This window comes from Brachionichthys hirsutus, chromosome 13 (genome assembly GCF_040956055.1).
Source record: "Brachionichthys hirsutus isolate HB-005 chromosome 13, CSIRO-AGI_Bhir_v1, whole genome shotgun sequence".
Taxonomy (NCBI): domain Eukaryota; kingdom Metazoa; phylum Chordata; class Actinopteri; order Lophiiformes; family Brachionichthyidae; genus Brachionichthys; species Brachionichthys hirsutus.
The window spans coordinates 3,972,165-3,994,586 of NC_090909.1; the positions used below are offsets into that span (position 1 = coordinate 3,972,165).

At 39.7% G+C, this 22,422-nt stretch overlaps 3 protein-coding genes across 3 annotated transcripts; all 3 read left to right on the top strand.

Annotated features, from left to right (window-relative positions):
- The first annotated feature begins 2,010 nt into the window (after positions 1-2,010).
- On the top strand, positions 2,011-3,179 carry LOC137902908 (4-galactosyl-N-acetylglucosaminide 3-alpha-L-fucosyltransferase 9-like). Its single transcript, XM_068747011.1, has one exon. The coding sequence runs from the start codon at positions 2,011-2,013 to the stop codon at positions 3,100-3,102; it is 1,092 nt and encodes a 363-aa protein (XP_068603112.1). The 3' UTR covers positions 3,103-3,179.
- A 10,813-nt stretch (positions 3,180-13,992) lies between these two features.
- LOC137902909 (4-galactosyl-N-acetylglucosaminide 3-alpha-L-fucosyltransferase 9-like) lies at positions 13,993-15,161 on the top strand. The gene has a single exon (XM_068747012.1). The coding sequence runs from the start codon at positions 13,993-13,995 to the stop codon at positions 15,082-15,084; it is 1,092 nt and encodes a 363-aa protein (XP_068603113.1). The 3' UTR covers positions 15,085-15,161.
- Positions 15,162-20,404: 5,243 nt separating this feature from the next.
- Positions 20,405-22,086, top strand: LOC137902889 (4-galactosyl-N-acetylglucosaminide 3-alpha-L-fucosyltransferase 9-like). The gene has a single exon (XM_068746987.1). The coding sequence runs from the start codon at positions 20,405-20,407 to the stop codon at positions 21,515-21,517; it is 1,113 nt and encodes a 370-aa protein (XP_068603088.1). The 3' UTR covers positions 21,518-22,086.
- Positions 22,087-22,422: the final 336 nt, after the last annotated feature.

A 22,422-nucleotide genomic window follows, 5' to 3' on the forward strand; every position in this document is an offset into this window, starting at 1 on the left:
AATTGAGACAGGAGTTGCCCTGGTGTACCGGAAAGTCTCCAAGACTGCGGCTTTCAAAGTTCTGGATAAATTGACCATGGATCTAAAAGTGCTTTTCGGTGCTTTGGGGGCCGTGTGGTGGCTCGAATCGAGGACCTGGGCAAAGAGCTCAGGGATCGATGTGGGGAGGATACCATCTTGCGCCAGCAGGTAGAACTGTATCGGCAGATCTACGGACTGAGTACTGACTCCGGCCTTATCTGACTCCCAAAACAATCCAAGGACATTCTTTCTGACTTTTCACACACATGAACTCACACGCACACACACACACGCACACACCCCTCAATGGCTCATCTGCTCTCAGAAATCTTCCTACTGCGCCCCCCGTCCTCCCACAAAGGACAATTCTCTGGACTTGCCTTGTTCCTGCTACTTGAAAAAATCCCTGCACGTTCCCAGTACAGCGTTCCCAGTGCAGCATGCCATTCACTTCTACATGTGTTGTCCTGTGTACCTGCTGCTTTCTGCACATTCTCCAAGAAGAGAGGTGTTGGCAGCGCGATTTAATCGCTGCAGCCGATGCTCACTCATCGAACTTGTTTCGTTGTTCCACTGTACTTGTACTGTGATGACAATCAGCAGCAGCAGCAGCAGCAGTACATGCCATCCTACAAAACTGGATTTTCTAGTTGCGCTCAGGAGGTTCGCACACACATCATCCATCCACACATCATTCTTACCCACATCATTGGATTTACCTGGGCTCAACGGCAAACGGCTGCAATACCTGGTCAGCTGAATACCAAAAGGAAACTTCCTGGCCTTAAATTCCTCAGAAACGGTGAGAACAGCATGTTTTACTTCAACTAGAAAATTATTCAATTCAGTTAAATTTTCAATTCAATAGTGCAAGATCATAACAGAAAGTTATCTCAAGGCACTTTACAGGTGTCGCAGGGAAATACAGAACCCAGCAAGCACTTTGGTGACAGAGGCAAGGAAAATCTTCCTTTTGTCAGGCATCATCGTGGACGACCATCTGTCTTGACACGTTAGGTTGAGAAGGAGAGAGAGAGACAATGACAGAACATGAGCAGACGGAAACATAATGTATTTACAATAAGTCCAAAAGTTCTTTTATGAATTTTATCTTTCTCAACACTCATTTTCTTATTTACCAACTTCAATGGTTTGGACATGTCCAGAGGAGAGACAGGCACTAGATCAGTAGAATAATGTTGAGGATGGAAAGGACAGGACGATGCAAAGGACAGAGTGAAGTGGAGAAGGTTGATTTTGCTGTGGCGACCCCTCAACGGACAAGCCGAAAGTACAGTAGTAGTAGTAGTAGTACTTTAAATTAAATCCAGGCTCTAACAGGATGGTAATGCAGAGAGGGCAGAACAGGGGAATGTGTTCTCTCAGTTTGGTTCCAGTCGGAACACGAGCTGCTGCATTCTGCTGTTTTAGATTCTAACGAATGTCATGGAGGCAAATATGTTCAATGAAGTACCGGGTAATACATTTAGTTCAAATGAAAATAACTTTTTTATTTAGTTTAATTTGACTTGATTTAAAAATCTAATCAGGTTTGTTCACACAACATGCAACAGGAAAAACAAGATAGATCTTGTTGAATATAGTTTTGGTTTCAGGGCAACTTCAAAAACTAAACTAAAATATCAAAAAGGCAAAATTATATTTGAGAGGTAATTGAATAAAAGAGTCATTGCATTACATTATTATGATACAAATATGACACTGAAAATGTTTGGCAGACTAATATACTGGAAGCGTAACTAATGTACTTGTACAGGGGTTAGAATTGTTTTTGGTATTTGCATTTTTATCATTAGCTTAGCTTTACCATGGCTGACAAAGCCTCAATGTTTGGAGAAATGCTAGCATGAAGAAGATTGCTAGTGAGTGAATTCAAAACTCTTTATTCTTGTAGATAAAAGTACCAAAGTTATTGCAGCCTCTCAAAGAAATGAGCAAAGAACTGATTTATTTTCTCTTCTTCCACAGATGAATCCGCCACCTCCTGGGAAATTGCTTTGTATGGCAAAGATATCTGCTTTGCTCATCGTCTGCTCTCTGCTTGCATTCTTTTTCTTTTACAAGTCTTTCTCTCCTAAATGGACACCTCCACCTTTTCTAGATGCCAGGGCTAATGATAAAGGCGCGGTCACAAATGATAAGCCTATCGTCCTGCTTTGGTTTTGGCCTCTCGGTGCAAAATTTGATTTAGAAGCTTGCCCCCTCTACTACAACATTGATAGCTGCATTCTGACTGCTAACAGATCTCTCTACAATGAAGCGGAAGGAGTAATTTTCTACCACAAAGATATCGGTTGGCATTTTGAAGAAATGCCCAAAAGTCGTCCAGCTTTCCAGAGGTGGATCTGGTTCCATGTGGAATCCCCAACAAATACGGCAAAGGTACCAGGTCTGGATAACATGTTCAACTTGACACTGAACTACCGAAGAGATGCAGACATCACGGTGAGGAATGAGATCAAGGTCAGAACCAAAGACATGAAAGATGACTTTGTTCTGCCGAAGAAAGACAAACTCGTGTGTTGGATTGTCAGTAATAATATTCATGCCACCGGAACAGCTGTGAGAGAAAAATATTATTATGAACTGTCCAAACACATTACAATCCATATGTTTGGTACCGCTTTTACAAGCCAAAGGTTGACTTATGAAGACTATTACCCAACAATTGCTAGCTGTAAATTCTACCTGGCATTTGAGAACTCAATCCACAGAGACTACATCACTGAGAAGATCAACGGACCCCTGTCCTCTGGGACTGTCCCCGTGGTTCTGGGCCCCCCAAGAGCCAACTATGAGAAGTTCTATCCTCCTCATTCCTTCATTCACATAAATGATTTCCCTGATGCAAAGTCGTTGGCAGATCATCTGCTCTTCTTGGATAAACATGATGAGGAGTACATGCAGTACTTTGAGTGGAGGAAGTTCTACACAGCAACGCCTCATCTCCTGACCTTCGAAAAGGAATTCATTCAGCCTGTCTGTCTCGCCTGTGATTTTGTGGCAAAAAACAAGGAATACCGTGTGGTCCAAGGCCTTTATGAGTGGTACTTCTCCTAGAAAAGCAATTATAACATCCTTTAATTGTGTCTATAACATTTTTCAATGTGACAAGACCTAGCTAAGTTCAACTAAAATGCCAAAATTGTACTTTGTTTCAATAAAAAAATAAAACAGACAAAACTTGTAAATAGAACATTTTTAATGATGATAACTAGTGAATTTTGCATTTCACATTCCAGGCTTTGAACACTTTCTTTAGTTGACTGTTTTGCGCTTTCAGTTTTCTTGTCCCTATTTCAGTGTCTCTGTTTTAGTACAAACAATATTATGTTTGTACTCAAAATATAACTGAGATGTGCCATAATATATACCGAATGTATTAAAAATGCTCATCACCGCCAGGTAACTAAAACAAATGAACCCTAACCCTAATCCACAAACAGCCAATAGAAATACAAAATACGGGCACAGGTTAAACATCTCAGAAGGGATGATTGGTGAGGGTTCAGCGTTAGGAGTGCAAAGGCTCATGGGACATTTAACGTTTAAGTTAAAATTTGACGTTTTAGTGATGCTGTGATAATGTTTTAAGTGAATCATTGAGTTTTCGAGATTTGGATGGCTGCCACAGCTTTAGGTTTTATTAGTTATTTGTGAAAATTTGAATTTGATAGGGATAACATAATGGAAACATGTCGATTTTAGTATCCTATGCCTAGTAGTCAAAGCTAAACAGTTTAGCAACAACCATCTTATGTTAATTGCTAGTTAATAAGATAACTCTAATGTTGGCTTAGGGCTGACATAGGGCTATGCTACTTGTTAGAATAGAAAGCATTTATTGTCATTGCATAGTGGATATACAATGAGATTAGGATATCATTAAAGCATGACATGATATTTGTTGATAATAAGGTATCCTTAAAACAATATATGCTATTTTTATAATATTGCCTTAAATTAATAATTCTTTTCCAGTCTGTTTGTGTACATTTAGTAATACTGATTGCGTATTAATGTGGTATTTTAGATCACTAATTGAGTTCTTCAAAATTAAAGCTTGATTTGCTGTGGCAACCCCTCACAGGACAAGTCGAAAGTACAGTAGTAGTAGTAGTAGTACTTTATATTAAATCCAGGCTCTAACAGGATGGTAATGCAGAGACGGCAGAACAGGGGAATGTGTTCTCTCAGTTTGGTTCCAGTCGGAACACGAGCTGCTGCATTCTGCTGTAAACGGGTTTTAGATTCTAACAAATGTCATGGAGGCAAATATGTTCAATGAAGTACCGGGTAATACATTTAGTTCAAATGAAAATAACTTTTTAATTTAGCTTAATTTGATTTGATTTAAAAATCTAACAGATCCATATCAGGTTTGTTCACACAACATGCAACAGGAAAAACAAGATAGATCTTGTTGAATATAGTTTTGGTTTCAGGGCAACTTCAAAAACCTTTTGTCAAAGTAACATAATAATTTGCTAAAATGAAATATCAAAAAGGCAAAATTATATTTGAGAGGTAATAGAAGAGTCATTGCATTACATTATTATGATACAAATATGACACTGAAAATGTTTGGCAGACTAATATTCTCTAAATCAGTGTTTCCCAACCTTTTTTGAGCTGCAGCACATTATTTACATTTACAAAATCCCGCGGCACACCACCAACCAAAATGACACAAAATGACACTAACACTGTACATATTAGATTAGATGACCTTTATTATAATACATATAGTTAATAATACAGTTTTTAATGTATTTATACTTAGTGGGAAACCTGGGGCTGTTTCAATGAACACAAAATGGACATCCCGGCAGTAATGGTAAAAGACACACACGAAGCTCTCCCTCAACAGCTCTCAGTCTCTCTCTGTTTGTAGTTTTTATCGCCGTTGAGCTTGAGAAGCTCAGCTCACACAGATATGTGGTTGAAAATGGGAGCAATGTCAAAATAGCTTTGTTGGCTAGAATGGAGAACTCCTTGGCAACAGATAACCAAAAACTGTCCAAAGGAAGATCAGCAAAGTTTAGCTTTAAACCACGATCTTTTTTCAGTTCAATGAGTTCCTCTTGCTCCTTTAAAGTCAGGTCCTCTCCAGCACCAGATGCTGAGCTGTATGGGTTCCTAACCCAGGCAAAGGGGTTCTGTGAAGGCTGAATAGAAATAAAATGACAACTTCTCCTCAAGAGTTTTCAAATGTGTGCAAATCACCTCGCACATCGCAGCAGTGTTGCCATCATGCAGTTTCTCGGTGAGTGGGAACGTGTCAAGGTTGCCACGCTGCACATGTTGTTGCCAGAGCTGCACCTTTAAACTTTAAACGGAATCCGTTCATTTTATCAGTGCTTGTAAGCAGGTTTTCATTTCGGCCTTGCATCCATCCGTGTGTTCAGTTCATTCAGATGATGAAATATATCAGCCAGGTATGCCAGATTTGCACACCACTCATCACTTGCAAGCAGCTTTGAGTAATCGGACCTCTCGTTTGTCAGAAAAACTTTAAGTTCCTCTCGTAGCTCATACACACGGGACAGCCACCGGACCTCCGTGTGGAGCAATAAGACTTTATGCTCGGCTCCCACTTTAGCTATCTCTTTGGCCGCGTCAGGGCCGAGCATCTCGTTTACCTTTACAAGCTGGCAGTATTAATGTTTCTGCCACAGTGTGGGACTTTTTTGATTGAGCTACAAGTTCAGCAACAAGGTAGCTAGCTTTGAGGGCTCTCTCGTTTACCTTTGTGGTTTTTCTAAAAAACAGTTGCCTGTTTCTCATTGTTTGCACGTAAGCGTACAAAATAGTCCATTGGCTTGTTTTGAACGGAAGGGTGTTTCGTTTGGAGATGGCGTTTGAGCTTGCTTGGCACCATGGAGTTATTGGATAGCTTCTCACCACACACCAAGCATTAATTGGCGATAATTCCCTTATCGCCAACAAAGTACATCAAGTTTGTCGTCTTTGAGTGCCAGTGACTTATCTTAAGATACTATTTTGTAAAAGGCTTGGGGTTTATAAATCAGATCATGTGTTGTCTTTATGAACTGATGAATCACTTTTTTATGTTCTTTAGATCATGACGTTTAACACAGGCACTGAAATGGACGCTGCACACAGTTGGGGCTACAGCACTGAGAACACACCCTTAAAACAATAGGAGAGTCCCTCTACGCTTTATAGCAGAGGATTAATCCAGTCCTACATCAGTTCATCTTACAAATCGCCGCACTGGATATAGGGATTCCAGACTGAGTACCTCAACATGGATTTGAAGAGGACTTGATGGAGGAAGAGGAATTCATATTTATTATATGAATGCAGAAGCACAGGGTTACACGTAGGTTACACGTAGGTTATTTGTACACGTAGGTAGACTTGATTTGCTGTGAGATCAGATAAAACATCCTGTATCCATTTAAACCAGCAAACATTCATATAAAACTTATACAACCGGTAAAACTGCTCAAAGAACATTTCGTCATGCCCCAGTAATCAGGATATCATAAAACAGTTTGCAAACCACAATAAGCCACCGGACCTCCGTGTGGAGCAATAAAACGTTATGCTCGGCTCCCACTTTAGCTATCTCTTTGGCCGCGTCAGGGCCGAGCATCTCGTTTACCTTTACAAGCTGGCAGTATTAATGTTTCTGCCACAGTGTGGGACTTTTTTGATTGAGCTACAAGTTCAGCAACAAGGTAGCTAGCTTTGAGGGCTCTCTCGTTTACCTTTGTGGTTTTTCTAAAAAACAGTTGCCTGTTTCTCATTGTTTGCACGTAAGCGTACAAAATAGTCCATTGGCTTGTTTTGAACGGAAGGGTGTTTCGTTTGGAGATGGCGTTTGAGCTTGCTTGGCACCATGGAGTTATTGGATAGCTTCTCACCACACACCAAGCATTAATTGGCGATAATTCCCTTATCGCCAACAAAGTACATCAAGTTTGTCGTCTTTGAGTGCCAGTGACTTATCTTAAGATACTATTTTGTAAAAGGCTTGGGGTTTATAAATCAGATCATGTGTTGTCTTTATGAACTGATGAATCACTTTTTTATGTTCTTTAGATCATGATGTTTAACACAGGCACTGAAATGGACGCCGCACACAGTTGGGGCTACAGCACTGAGAACACACCCTTAAAACAATAGGAGAGTCCCTCTACGCTTTATAGCAGAGGATTAATCCAGTCCTACATCAGTTCATCTTACAAATCGCCGCACTGGATATAGGGATTCCAGACTGAGTACCTCAACATGGATTTGAAGAGGACTTGATGGAGGAAGAGGAATTCATATTTATTATATGAATGCAGAAGCACAGGGTTACACGTAGGTTACACGTAGGTTATTTGTACACGTAGGTAGACTTGATTTGCTGTGAGATCAGATAAAACATCCTGTATCCATTTAAACCAGCAAACATTCATATAAAACTTATACAACCGGTAAAACTGCTCAAAGAACATTTCGTCATAAAACTTTATGCTCGGCTCCCACTTTAGCTATCTCTTTGGCCGCGTCAGGGCCGAGCATCTCGTTTACCTTTACAAGCTGGCAGTATTAATGTTTCTGCCACAGTGTGGGACTTTTTTCATTGAGCTACAAGTTCAGCAACAAGGTAGCTAGCTTTGAGGGCTCTCTCGTTTACCTTTGTGGTTTTTCTAAAAAACAGTTGCCTGTTTCTCATTGTTTGCACGTAAGCGTACAAAATAGTCCATCGGCTTGTTTTGAACGGAAGGGTGTTTCGTTTGGAGATGGCGTTTGAGCTTGCTTGGCACCATGGAGTTATTGGATAGCTTCTCACCACACACCAAGCCCAGCGGACTCGGTGCCGTTGCATCCCCGGTGAAAGTCAATCCAAATGAAAGATAGCTTTCGTTGTATTGCCTTGAGTTCACCGTCTTTTCTTTTTTCTTTTGTCGACCACTCATACCAGGGCCTTCATCTGGGTCTGAATTTTGTCCAGGTCCCTGTTCGGCATTTGCATTTCCTCTTCTCAAAAACTTCATCACTGTCACTTGCTCGTCTCGCTGTGATCCCAAACTGCCACTGAGGATGACCCTCCTTAAAGGGGAACCAAAGCATTCACAAAGGCAAAAGGCAAAGCATGAAGGACAATTTTTTTGGGGGGAAATATATGTTTACTACGGAAGCTTATTGCATTCACTGAAGAAAAAAAAAATTCGGTTTTCCTGAATTTATGAGATAACTTCAAGAAAAAAAAAAAAGTTTCGGTTTTCCTGAATTTATGAAAAAAAAAAAAAAGTTTCGGTTTTCCTGAATTTATGAGATAACTTCAAGAAAAAAAAAAACGTTTCGGTTTTCCTGAATTTATGATATAACTTCAAGCCCTATTTTCCGAAGAAGCATGTCGATGCTGCTTGCAGCCTTCGCCCTCGTTTGCCCACAGATTGGATATTTTGAGCAGTGTAGCAGGTGAACACAGGTACGTTGTTCAAAGTTGATTTTCTCCATTACTGTACACGCTGAGCGTCATGCGCTGTTTTAAAATCTGCTGTTAGCCGATCTGTTATAACTAGCTTATAGCCTCCGTTTGCTAACCTGGTTAACAACGCGAATTATGATCTCTGCAGCTCTGCTGATTGATATTAGCATACCGTGGTTTATCTGGCAAAGGGTTGGACATATTTTACCAGCAAACCCAAATTGGGGTAATATCTAAACACTGCTAAGATCGTGCCACTCACTGATATGATACATAAATATAAATGAATGCGTTTTTTTTATTAAACGTACATCATAGTCACATAGAGAGATTTGACATAAAACAATTTTGCAAATGTTTTATTCATGCATGATTTTCTATGATGTGTATATGTGCATGCATGAAACTACTGACAGTGACCTTAGCTAATAGACAGCCTATGTTACTTTGACTTGATTGAGATTTTAAAGCTGTACAGTTTTAGCATTTACTGTGTGGCTTATTGCTGTATTGCTGAAGTAAGGTTAGTTTACTACCTTCTTTTGTTTGGGGGGGGGGGTCTTATGGGCGCAGGGTTAAAATAGACTACAATTTATATGTTTATGGCCACTAAACAAGACTAGTTGCAAACAAGTATAATATGTAATTTATTGTCATCCATTGTCATTTTGCATCAGTGGTGTAATTTATTTTAGATTAATTGTTAGTTTGCATCAGCGGTGTAAAAGCATTTTATTTTTGTTTTTCTAATGTTACGTTGCATCAATTGAGTTATTGAATATTGGTTTTATTTTTATTTGTATTGTTAAATTTGTATTGTTAATTGTGGATGATTTATGTACGAAGGACTTTCAACGGAAACGAGACCGCAAGGGCTTTTTAGAAATGCTCCTCTTAGACAGGATGTTTGACTTTATTTGTACTGTAATACATGCTACTGTGTGACTGTACTTGTACTCTAACATTCTATCTAATAAATATATTCATCATCATCATTCTAAGTATCTCAACCTAACATTACTTGATTATTAGTCTATCCTTACTAAACTTACAAAGATATACGTTTAGCTCTTTACAGAAAAATAGGATAGCTTTACATATAACAAGTCAACACGCCCTGGGTTGCCATCAGTGCAACCTTAACTGTTCTGTTTGAAATTGAACAAAATAAACATGAAAAGAAGACAAATGTATCTTACCTCAATAATTTCAAGACATGTGAACCGTATCAGACTTTTGTCGAGGAAGTCACCAGAAAAGTAATCATTGTCTTTTAAACCCTGAAATATATTCATCCAGAATTGAGCATGTTGCCTTCTTAAAAATCCCCACCAGTTCTCTATTCGTTGGTTGTGGTTGCTTGAGCCATACAAATAGCATCTTCTTGAATATTCGTCCGTGTGATCTTCTCTCATGAAACATTGCATTTGTTCAACATAACGGTTTTCCGTTCCTTGGTCAGATCGTATTCGAGTAGAAGTCCCTTTTCTGGTCAGAACCTGCTCTATGAAGTATCCCGCAACAATTTTGGGATCACTGCTAGTCGAGTAAGCATGGAGCCAGATCACCATTCTTGAAAATCCATCAATTGCACCATTAATGCAGATGCCAAAAGGTTTCAATTTATCATAAGAGTCAACATGCCATAGAAAGTTTGGACCTGGATTTCTGTAGAGACGTCGATGGAGGCGATTTCTTCTTCTCAAATCCACTCCGTAGGGATCGAGTATTTTTAACAAATGCCTAATTGTTTCCTGCGTAACAACAAAGCCATGTTGAAGGCATTTCTGGTGCATCATCTTATATCCATGGAGCATGCCATGTTGATTCATCTGTTCCTGAAGAAACAGCGCAGTATCCAGCAAATCAGAATGGCACTTTCTTCTGAACAACCGCATAGACTTGAGGTGCCTACGCAAAGTCGATAAACTGAGAACAATCCCTTCAAGGTTACTCAGACAGCAGAGTATTTCCCAGTGTCTCAAACCAAGATGAAAATAAAAGCGAATAGAACAAGCAAGATCTATGGCAGCCATTACTAGACCTAAAATAAATAGGCCTACAGAATTATTTCAACATTTCAGAAAAACTGAAAAAATTACCTATAATAACCGAAAAATATTACCACTAAAAACAGAAAAGAAAAGATTTGCTCTAAAAACCGAAAAATGATTACCTCTAAAAACAGAAAAATATTACCACTAAAAACAGAAAAGAAAATATTTGCTCTAAAAACCGAAAAATATTACCACTAAAAACAGAAAAGAAAATATTTGCTCTAAAAACCGAAAAATAATTACCACTAAAAACTGGAAAAAAAATTACCTCTAAAAACAGAAAAATATTACCTCTAAAAACAGAAAAAAATACCTCTAATAACAGAAAAAAATATATTTAGCATTAATTTATCTCATTATTTCAGAAAAACGGAAAAAAATACCTCTAAAAACAGGAAAGAAAGGATTTATCTCATTAATTCATAAATTCAGGAAAACCGAAACTTTTTTTTCTTCAGTGAATGCAATAAGCTTCCGTACGTATGAATTAGGTGATATAAAAAAAAAAGATTTATTTATTTATTTATTTCGACCACGTAAACAACCAAAAATGATAAAACAATGCCAAATACATGTGCACACATATACATAAACAGAAATAAATATATATACTGTACACACATATGTAAAGACATATTCACACACACACGCAACGCAGCACATGTAATATTAATTAACAATAACTCAAACAATAAATAATAACCATAATGCACTAACTATGCAATTTTCGTGAGCAAAAGGGAGTAGGAAGAAGTAAATACTTATTTAACCCTACCCCTTCTAAACTTAAACATCATCTTTCCTTATTAATTTACTAGCTAATATACATAAAATTCTTTTCCTTTTTATAATATACATCATTTGCTAATAAAGATAGCAATTCACCCCATGTTTGGACTCACGAGTGATATTGTCAGGTATTGTCCCTGTATGTTTGCAAAATCATTTCTTTGTGCCTTCTATAATAGCCAGCCCAATGCTGGGCTATTGGAGTGTTGCCGGTCGTTCTCGGTTCGACGCGCTCTGTGGCTACGTCTTGGTTTCGCCGTATCCAAAGAAAAGGAGAGTCCAGAAGCGGGTTTAAGAGAATAAAATGTCACTAATTTATTACAAAATACAACAACTTAAAATACTCAATAAACCCGAACATCTGGGTGCAGCGATTCCGCCAGAGCGGTCAAAACCTATGTGCCCTTCCGGGTCAACACCTGAATAAATCATTAGTGTGTGCTTTATAATCCACATTATGAACGATACGTATAGCTCTTTTCTGCAAAATAAAAATTGGTTGGAGTGCAGTTTTATATGTGTTTCCCCATATCTCCGAACAATAATGTAGATATGGCATGATTAGAGAGTTGTATAGAATAAATAATGCTTTAAGATCTAAGACATGCCGAGCTTTGACAAGGACTAAAATACTGCGAGAGATTTTTGATTTAACATACTTAATGTGAGGTTTCCAGCAAATGTTGTTGTCGATTATCACTCCCAAAAATTTTGTTTCCTTTACTGTTTCAATGTTCACACCATCAATTTGTACCTGATTCTGTATATTATAATCTCCAAAAAACATAATTTTTGTTTTGCTCAAATTTATTGATAATTTATTTTTGTCGCACCATATTTTTATTTTACTTAATACCGAAGTGATAACATTCAAAAGTTGCTGCAAATTCTCACCCATACAAAAAATATTTGTGTCATCAGCAAACAAAATACATTTAACCAGTCTGGATACGTTGCATATGTCATTAATGTAAAGGAGAAATAGTTTTGGTCCCAATACTGACCCCTGGGGGACCCCACACGTAATTGTCAGTCTGTCTGAAGAACAGTCACCAACCTTAACATATTGCTCTCTATTTTCTAAATAACTTTTAACCCAATTCAAAGCCACACCTCTGATCCCATATAACTCCAATTTCGTTAATCCATTGTTGAACATTCATAATTCCAGGATGCATGAATGTTGTGTGTTCAGTCATTGAACTTGTGCGCGTAGTTACCCATACTGGCTGGCTGGCTGGCTGCTTGCTGTTGTCGCATCTACTTTGAAGCACTGTTGCGAGGACGAATGATCAGTTTGTCATGTCGTAGATAAGCGATGTCTCCTCTTTCTCTGGCGGCTCTCAGGTCTGGCATCAGCTCCTTCCTCTTCCTCCTCACGACATCTGTGTAGTCTTCATTTATGTAGATCTTGGTTCCCTTCAGGTTCTTGGTATGTTGAAGTATGATTGATCTGTCCGTATACCTTAAAAACCTCACCAAAATAGGCCTGGGCCTATCTCCGGCAGGTTTTCCTATACGGTGTGCTCTCTCCAGCTCCATGTCCTTTCGTATCTGTAATTTCTCGACCAAAACGCTTTTCACCTTCTCCTCTGTCTCAGACCAAGTCTCTCCAGGTGACTCGATTATCCCATCAAAGACCAAGTTGTTCCGTCTGGACTGTCCCTCCAGATATTCCATCTTATCAATGACAGCGGGCAAACTGTCACAAAGTTTGGACAAATCTGTCTGTATAGCATTGCAGTGATTAGCTTGTTTAGCGTTGTTCGTTTTGATGTCATCCACCTCTTTCTGAGTAAATTGCAAGCTTGTTTTTATTTCCTGTACATCTTTTGTTAATGTCTCCAGCCTAGTGTTAGTGGAGTCCATTATCATTTTGACAAAGCCTTTAAAGTTTTCTTGCTGCTGCTGGAGTAAGGCTGTGAACATCTGCTGCTGCTGTTGCAGCATTTCTTTAACTTGTGCGAGCGATACTGGATCGTCTTCATTTTTTCCATCTTGTTTGGATTTCGGTGGCATTTTACTTCAGGCTAAGTTACTCACACTTCCTGAAGTTGTCGGCGTTGCCCGAGTTGTTATTGTTGCCGCTGGACCCGTGGTTGTCGGCTGAGGTAAAGCCGCAACACGACAAACAACCCCACCACCGAGTTCCAAAATTAGATCCAAGTCGAAAAAATCCAAAGCCGATATTTTTCCTTGGATTCTATTGTTACTGTCCCGTCCACCCGCGCGCCTTTACTTCCTCGTGAAATCGGTTTGGGTCCGCAAAATAGCTCCGGATCTCGGCCTTAGCGTCGCTCAATATGTGATATTAGAAAATTTCTCACAGCACACCTGACGATCTCTCGCGGCACACCGGTTGGGAAACATTGCTCTAAATGATAACTGGAAGCGTAACTAATGTACTTGTACAGGGGTTAGAGTTTTGTTTTGTATTTGCATTTTTATCATTAGCTTAGCTTTAGCATGGCTGACAAAGCCTCAATGTTTGTAGAAACGCTAGAATGAAGAAGTTTGCTAGTGAATTCAAAACTCTTTATTCTTGTAGATAAAAGTGCCAAAGTTGTTGCAGCCTCTCAAAGAAATGAGAAAAGAACTGATTTAATAGCAGATGTTAAGTGACTGACTGATTTATTTTCTCTTCTTCCACAGATGAATCCACCACCTCCTGGGAAATTGCTTTGTATGGCAAAGATATCTGCTTTGCTCATCGTCTGCTCTCTGCTTGCATTGTTTTTCTTTTACAAGTCTTTCTCTCCTAAATGGACACCTCCACCTTTTCTAGATGCCAGGGCTAATGATAAAGGCACGGTCACAAATGATAAGCCTATCGTCCTGCTTTGGTTTTGGCCTCTCGGTGCAAAATTTGATTTAGAAGCTTGCCCCCTCTACTACAACATTGATAGCTGCATTCTGACTGCTAACAGATCTCTCTACAATGAAGCGGAAGGAGTAATTTTCTACCACAAAGATATCGGTTGGCATTTTGAAGAAATGCCCAAAAGTCGTCCAGCTTTCCAGAGGTGGATCTGGTTCCATGTGGAATCCCCAACAAATACGGCAAAGGTACCAGGTCTGGATAACATGTTCAACTTGACACTGAACTACCGAAGAGATGCAGACATCACGGTGAGGAATGAGATCAAGGTCAGAACCAAAGACATGAAAGATGACTTTGTTCTGCCGAAGAAAGACAAACTCGTGTGTTGGATTGTCAGTAATAATATTCATGCCACCGGAACAGCTGTGAGAGAAAAATATTATGATGAACTGTCCAAACACATTACAATCCATATGTTTGGTACCGCTTTTGCAAGCCAAAGGTTGACTTATGAAGACTATTACCCAACAATTGCTAGCTGTAAATTCTACCTGGCATTTGAGAACTCAATCCACAGAGACTACATCACTGAGAAGATCAACGGACCCCTGTCCTCTGGGACTGTCCCCGTGGTTCTGGGCCCCCCAAGAGCCAACTATGAGAAGTTCTATCCCCCTCATTCCTTCATTCACATAAATGATTTCCCTGATGCAAAGTCGTTGGCAGATCATCTGCTCTTCTTGGATAAACATGATGAGGAGTACATGCAGTACTTTGAGTGGAGGAAGTTCTACACAGCAACGCCTCATCTCCTGACCTTCGAAAAGGAATTCATTCAGCCTGTCTGTCTCGCCTGTGATTTTGTGGCAAAAAACAAGGAATACCGTGTGGTCCAAGGCCTTTATGAGTGGTACTTCTCCTAGAAAAGCAATTATAACATCCTTTAATTGTGTCTATAACATTTTTCAATGTGACAAGACCTAGCTAAGTTCAACTAAAATGCCAAAATTGTACTTTGTTTCAATAAAAAAATAAAACAGACAAAACTTGTAAATAGAACATTTTTAATTATGTTAACTAGTGAATTTTGCATTTCACATTCCAGGCTTTGAACACTGTCTTTAGTTGACTGTTTTGCTCTTTCAGTTTTCTTGTCCCTATTTCAGTGTCTCTGTTTTAGTACAAACAATATTATGTTTGTACTCAAAATATAACCGAGATGTGCCATAATATTATTCTGTAAACACAAATATCTCTACTACCTCTTGGGACTGAGTCCCCCCAACAGGTTTGACACTAGAACCACCCCTGACTCGCACCCAAAATATTATCAAAATCCATTAAAAGCCAACTTTTAAATATATTGTCAAAAATGAAACATGGATGATTGAATACCTCTGAACTCAGATCTTGCTGGCTGAGACTACTAATGAGTAGGCTATTACAGAATTTTTAATTTTGAAAATGAAACTCAAGACATCATTTAACTAAGTGAGATGTGGAAATATAATTGCTTGGCTCGTAAATAGCACAGCCCTTGTTTGGGACTGGCTTGTGACTTCCACCTGCGTGACTGAATATAAAATAATCCTGTTTTACCTTACACAGTAGTTTGTGTCCTGGCTTTCTGCCCATCTTTATTCATTCATCAATCCTCGTCAATTGCATACCTGTCAACCAGTACGTTTTTGCCGTACAAACAGAGCCGGCTCTAAGCATAGGCGAGCTAGGCGATCGCCTAGGGCGCCACCTGCTGGAGGGGGCGCCACTCCAAGCCTCGAAAATATAAATAAATAAATAAATAAATAAAAAAAGGAAAATAATAAACTAATAAACGTATGTTAGAAAGCCCATATTATTAGTTTGGCGTTGCACGGCTCATAGACGCGTTTTCAGCCGATAATTGTTCGTTCTGACGTGAGCTGTCACATGTCCCATGTTCGTGAACAAACCATGGTTCTCCGACGCCTTTGAATGCATCATCTCCGTGTGCAGCGTCGAAGCTGGAATAGTTTCCCTCTCCATACGACGGTAGAACGCCATTATACCGTGGCTTATCTGTCTTTACAGATATTCTCTGCTTCTTTCTGTTCAGTGATGTGCGTACATGCCAGAAGAACACAGCATAATAAATCGAGCTTTATTTGTGTCATGCAGTGCACACACAGTAAATCTGGTGGTAGCTGATCCATGGGCAAAAAGCTCTGCAGATGCCAGTGGTTACTTTGGCTACCTGCAGAAGCTTTTCACACTATTTTCTGCCTCCACTCAGAGATGGTCCATCTTAAAAACACATGTCCACACAACACTGAAATCCTGGTCAGATACTAGGTGGGAAAGTCGGATCAACAGTGTACAGGCTGTGAGATACCAGGCTGCAAAAGTCAGAGATGCACTTTAGGAAGTGAGAGACCACACCACAGATCTGGTGATAAAAATTGAGCATAAATCATGAGCTTTCAAGACAGGTATCATTTGATGATACCATCGATGCCTTTGCCGCAAGGAAATTCAGACATGTAAAATCTTAAATGTAAGCTATCATGGCAAAATTATTTGCTATGTATCTGTTTTGCATTGTTTGTGTGGAAGCTGTCAGGACTTTTAATTTCCTCTTAATCTGAACAGTAACCCTGTTTTATTTCTGTTTATTTATTTTATTTTATTTTTATTTTATTTTTATTTGTATTGTATAGCGTGTGCTAGTTGTTTTGAAGAATAATTAAACTTTTAAGGTCCGTCATATGGCTGTTGTTATTAAGGTTTTATATATATTATGTTTGCCGTTATGGGGGGGCAAAATCATAATCTCGCCTAGGGCACCAAAATGGCTAGGGCCGGCTCTGCGTACAAAGTACGGTTTTTATGCATTCTAAGACGTGTACGGCGTAGAAGAACATCTGTACGGGAAAACGCAAATTTGTAGCGTCCGTCAGACGCTGAAACAAGGACGAGATGGGTCTCAGAACAAGCTTTTATTAATCGGTAACCCCGCCGCTAACAGAACAGATATCCTCTCCCGTCTCTCTCACCCCCTCCACGCTCACACACACCCCGCCCCTCCTCCCTGGATGCCTTCACTGACTCTCTGCAGAGTAGGAATTACGAACACAAACACGAACTGTTACAGTCCCATCCGGTCTGCACCGAATATCAAGAAACGTGAAAAACATGTTTCTCAATCACAAGCCAGCAAAGGTTTGTATTTTTCTGTCCCTGTTTGAAATTTAAATTACAAGCATCATTGATTGATACTTAAGTTTGGTTTACAAAAATAAAAATGCTAACGATTTTTTCCCCCGAAATATCTGTTCTTATTTAAAAAATTAAATTACAAGCATTATTAATGGATATTTTAGTTTAGTTAAAATATCAAAATTAAACTGTATCCTAATTAATAATGTCCAACTATGTACATAAATAAACGCATTTGAAAAAAAATATATGGTGTAAGGTTATTTTGTATTTTGTAAGGAAGAAATCAACGGTTTGTAAGGCCATGGAGCCTTGGAGGTTGACAGGTATGCAATTGTCTCATTGTCTTCCCTTGACAATAATTTCTCCATTTACCAGTTGGTCTTGGTTTTCTACATGCTCCAGCTTTAAACTTGTGCTTCCTCCACGCCATATTTAACTTTTGCCTTTCCTCTGGATACTGGCTTGATTAGTTGGATCTTCTCTCCCTTGAACTGTCACCTTATCGTGGTGGTGGGAGTTTGAGTGCCCGAATGAAATCAGGGCCTATGACAAAAATCAAGGGCCTTGACGTCACCCGGCATGGCTCAACCGGGGCTTCACCCTGGAGGCAGGCTCTGGGTTGGGACTTGTATGCGAGCACCTTGTTGCCAGGATGGTGTAAATCCAATTACGAGCTGCTTGGCGGAGGTCTGCGCTCTGCGAGTGCTTTTCTATTTTAGTCTGTTTTTACAAGACGAAGAGCATCATCATCATCATCAATAACAGTACTTCGATTATCATGATCCAGAATGATTGATAATAATCAGAATCAGAATCACAAGCTGCAGCAGTACCGGTACATGCCATCCTACAAACTTAAACAAGCTGGTTTTTCGAGTGGAGGTTGGCACACACATCCTTCTTACACACATCACCGGTGAAGTTTGATCTCTGACCGTTGAAACCAGATTTTATGACCCGTAATTATCAACAAGAATGATAAAAAAAAATCTTTAAGATATGACAAATGTATTCAAAAGTGGCAATGCAAATCAACAATTAATTAATACACCTCAACAATAGGCGGCTCGGTGGCGCAGTGGTAAGCGCTGTTGCCTCACAGCGAGATGGTCGCAGGTTCGTCTCTGACTTGTGGCCATTCTGTGAGGAGTTTGCATGTTCTCCCCGTGTCTGCGTGGGTTCTCTCCGGGTTCTCCGGCTTCCTCCCACCACCAAAAACGTGCAGCCTAGGCTGATTGGTGACGCTAAATTGCCCGTAGGTGTGAGTGTGTGTGTGGCTGGTTGTCTGTCTCTGTGTTGCCCTGCGATGAACTGGCGGCTTGTCCAGGGTGTCCCCTGCCTCTCGCCCATTGACTGCTGGGATTGGCTCCAGCTTGGCCCGCGACCCGATAGCGGAATAAGCGGTTAGAAAATGAACATGAACCTCAACAATACATTTCATTACATCTACACTACCAACATTTACATGCCAATACAACAAACAGCAGTGCGTGTGGGAGTGCGTGCGTGCGTGCGTGTGCACATGGGTGTGAATATTTGTGTGTGAGGTCATGACTGGGAGAACAGTCGGAGGCGGAGCAGGACGTCTCACACAAGGGGATGGGAGAGGCGGACTGTGGTGTTTAAATGCAGTAAAATTGCACCAGTCTGCGCTATGTACCATATACCAGAATTTGTGTGTGTGCATGTGTGAAGAAGAAAAGGAGGGAGAGAGAGAGAGAGAGAGAGGAAGAAAGAAGAAGGAAGGGGATCCTAGCAGTTGTGTACAATGACCGGCGTGTTTATAACACCAACGACTCACGATAATAATTGATGATTATATTATATATTAATATTATTAATTAATAATCATCACTGATGTACACTTCACAGACATAAAGCCTCCTCTAAGGCTCGGCTCTTGCTTTATTTCAAGACATCATCAGAGCCCCTTTGAACATGATCATACAAAAATGATCTATTCTATAGTCTCCAAAAAGACTAACACAATCAGCATTGTTACAGTCAGCAGCTGCTCAACAGGTGGAGCAGGTACAACTAGTTTATCGTGTTGAGCTCAAGCAGTTGCTTTTTACACATGATGGGATTCATTCCATTACAACACTTGCAACGCCTGGACAGCTGAATACCTGAAGGAGAGGTCTATGCTAAAAAGTCTTCACAAAGGTGAGACCAGCATGTAATGATTCAATTAGAGAAAAAAGAACCTCGTGTATCTCACGCTTGTTTATTTGAAATGAAAAATGCAGACGATTTAATGATTCTCACCTCTTGACTGATGAACCTGTTTCCGCATTTCATTTTATATTACATGCACAGTTTCAACTGGTAATGACAAAGATATACAAGTCAGATTATTGTTTTTTAAATAATGGGTGCCCGATTTCAGGCGGACAAAATGTTAATTTTCTTAGTTCACCTTCAAGCTCTGTAGAGATCTCTCAACTGTGACTGTAATTTGGTTTTATATTCTAATGAATGTTATGGATGCAAATATGGTCAATGATCTAATACAGTCAGTTCAATTGAAATTACCATTTTAATTTAGTTTAATTTGGATTTGATACAAAAAAAAATTGTTCACACAACAGGGAAAACAAGCTAGAGCATGTTGATTATCGTTTTGTGTTTTAAACTTCAAAAATGCTTTGTCATAGTAACAGAATAATTTGCTAAAATAAAATATCATTGCATTACATTATTATGATACAAATATGACGCTGAGATCTTTTTGGCAGGCTAATATTCTTTAAATAACACTGGAATCTTAACTAATGTACTTGTACAGGGGTTAGTAAAAATGCTTGAGTATTTGTATTTTTATCGTTAGCTTGGCTTTCGCGTGGCTGACAATGCCCCGTTGTTTGCAGAAACACCAACATGAGTAAAACTGATTGTGAATTCAAAAATCTTTGATCTTTTGCTTGCAAACATGCATTGCCATAGTTGTTGAAGCCCCCCATGAAATGGACCCAGAAATCCCGATGAATTTATTCAAATGTAGATTTTAAAGAAATGCATAATATCTTTACTCTCCTTCCACAGATGACTTCAACATCTTCCAGGAGCATTCGCTGTCTGGCGATGAGTCTTGTCGTGATTGCCATTCTCTACTCTATTCTTGCATTCTTTCTATTTTTTGAGAATTTTTCTCTTTTTTTGGGGTCATATCTGCCTATATTAGAACACAAGGACAATTATCAAGGTCATCATGCAGAACTGGATACAACTGGGAAGCCCATCGTCTTGCTGTGGTTCTGGCCTCTCGGTTTGAAGTTTGATTTTAAAGCTTGCTCTCACTACTTCAACATTGACAACTGCATTCTGACCGCTGACAGATCTCTCTACAACAAATCAAAAGGAGTCATTTTCTTCCACAAAGAAATGGAAAGGCAATTGACGAACATGCCGCAAACTCCACGGCCAATTTTCCAGAAGTGGATTTGGTTCCATATGGAACCCCCAACAAATACAGCGAAGGTGCCAGGTCTGAATAAGATGTTCAACTTGACGCTGAACTACAGGAGAGACGCAGCCATCCCGGTGAGGAATGACCTCGTCATCAAACCGTCATGCATTCAGGATGAATTTGTCCTGCCGAAGAAAGACAAATTTGTGTGTTGGGTTGTCACTGGTAAAGCCCCAGTCTCTGGAGGACTTGGACATAAACACTTTTATGAACTCTCCAAACACATTACGATCGACATCATAGGTACAGATGCTGTCGGGCAGATCTCAAATTCCGAAGACCATTGCTCAACGATTGCTTGCTGCAAATTCTACCTGGCATTTGAGAACTCAATCCACAGAGACTACATCACTGAGAAGATGAACGGGCCCTTGTTGGCGGGGACAGTCCCCGTAGTTCTGGGCCCCCCAAGAGCCAACTATGAGGAGTTCTATCCCGCTCATTCCTTCATTCACGCAAATGATTTCCCTGATGCAAAGTCGCTGGCAGATTATCTGCTCTTCTTGGATACAAATGATGAGGCGTACATGCAGTACTTTGAGTGGAGGAAGTTCTTCATAGCCACGCCTCATCTCCTGCCAGCCATTAATGAATTCGTTCAGCCCATCTGTCTCGCCTGCGATCACATGTCGAGAGACACTGAATACCACGCCGTCCATGACCTTTATGAGTGGTACTTCTCTGACTAAAGCAACGAACATCCTTTAATTGTGTTAATATCCACATTAGCACATGCATGAATATTAAGCCTGTAACCTGTGTCCCATGTGATGAGACCCGGTTATCAGGGAAGAATTGGGCCTTTTTCTGACAGTTAATCATGAGGCTCAGTTATAATTAGAGTCTGTCTGGATGGTGAGACAGCTGGAGATAGCTGATAGCTGATATCTGTGTTATATAATTATTTGTTCAGCTAGTTTTCTTTTTTCCCCCCCTTTTTTTAGAAAATTTGATTTTGTTTACCTTCAGATACAATCAAGCAATTTCAAACTACTTAGGAGGGGAAGCAAAACCAAACTGCTGACTGTTGTTTCATAGACAATGGGCATATAAGAACGTTAAAAGTGAAACTGAATATTGACACATTCAGCACAAACAATATTTTCTGGGATGCGGGGGTTGGGTAATCAACAAATAAGGTAATCAATTATATAATGAATATACATCATATCCATGTTGGAACTGTAAGTATTTGTTTCTTCTTTTTTGTTTTGTTTACGTGTTTGCTATTGTATAAATGATAATGACAATAAAGGCAGTAATGGGAAAAAAGGTTTTCTCTTTATCTTTTGCAGAACAATAATTACAGAATAATGGAGTACCTCAAGGAAACTGTACTTGGCCAGATGTATGTTTACCTGCATCCGTGCCACTTCTTGCCGAGTTGATCCTTTATGTGTGGGTAAAATATGAGCGTTCACGTTGATGATGATGCATATTGGTGTATGTGAAAGCTTCCTCTTTAGTTCCTATTCAGTGACCAATCAATCAATTATCCATTCATCCGACCATTACTTATTTAACTATTCCCTCATGCACACACACACCTACGGCATATGAAAAGCATCCACTTGGGGGCAAATGCGGCGAGTTC

Excerpts from the sequence above, each read along its gene's own strand:
- LOC137902908 (XM_068747011.1), top strand. The coding sequence starts at position 2,011 with ATGAATCCGCCACCTCCTGGGAAATTGCTTTGTATGGCAAAGATATCT.
- LOC137902909 (XM_068747012.1), top strand. The coding sequence starts at position 13,993 with ATGAATCCACCACCTCCTGGGAAATTGCTTTGTATGGCAAAGATATCT.
- LOC137902889 (XM_068746987.1), top strand. The coding sequence starts at position 20,405 with ATGACTTCAACATCTTCCAGGAGCATTCGCTGTCTGGCGATGAGTCTT.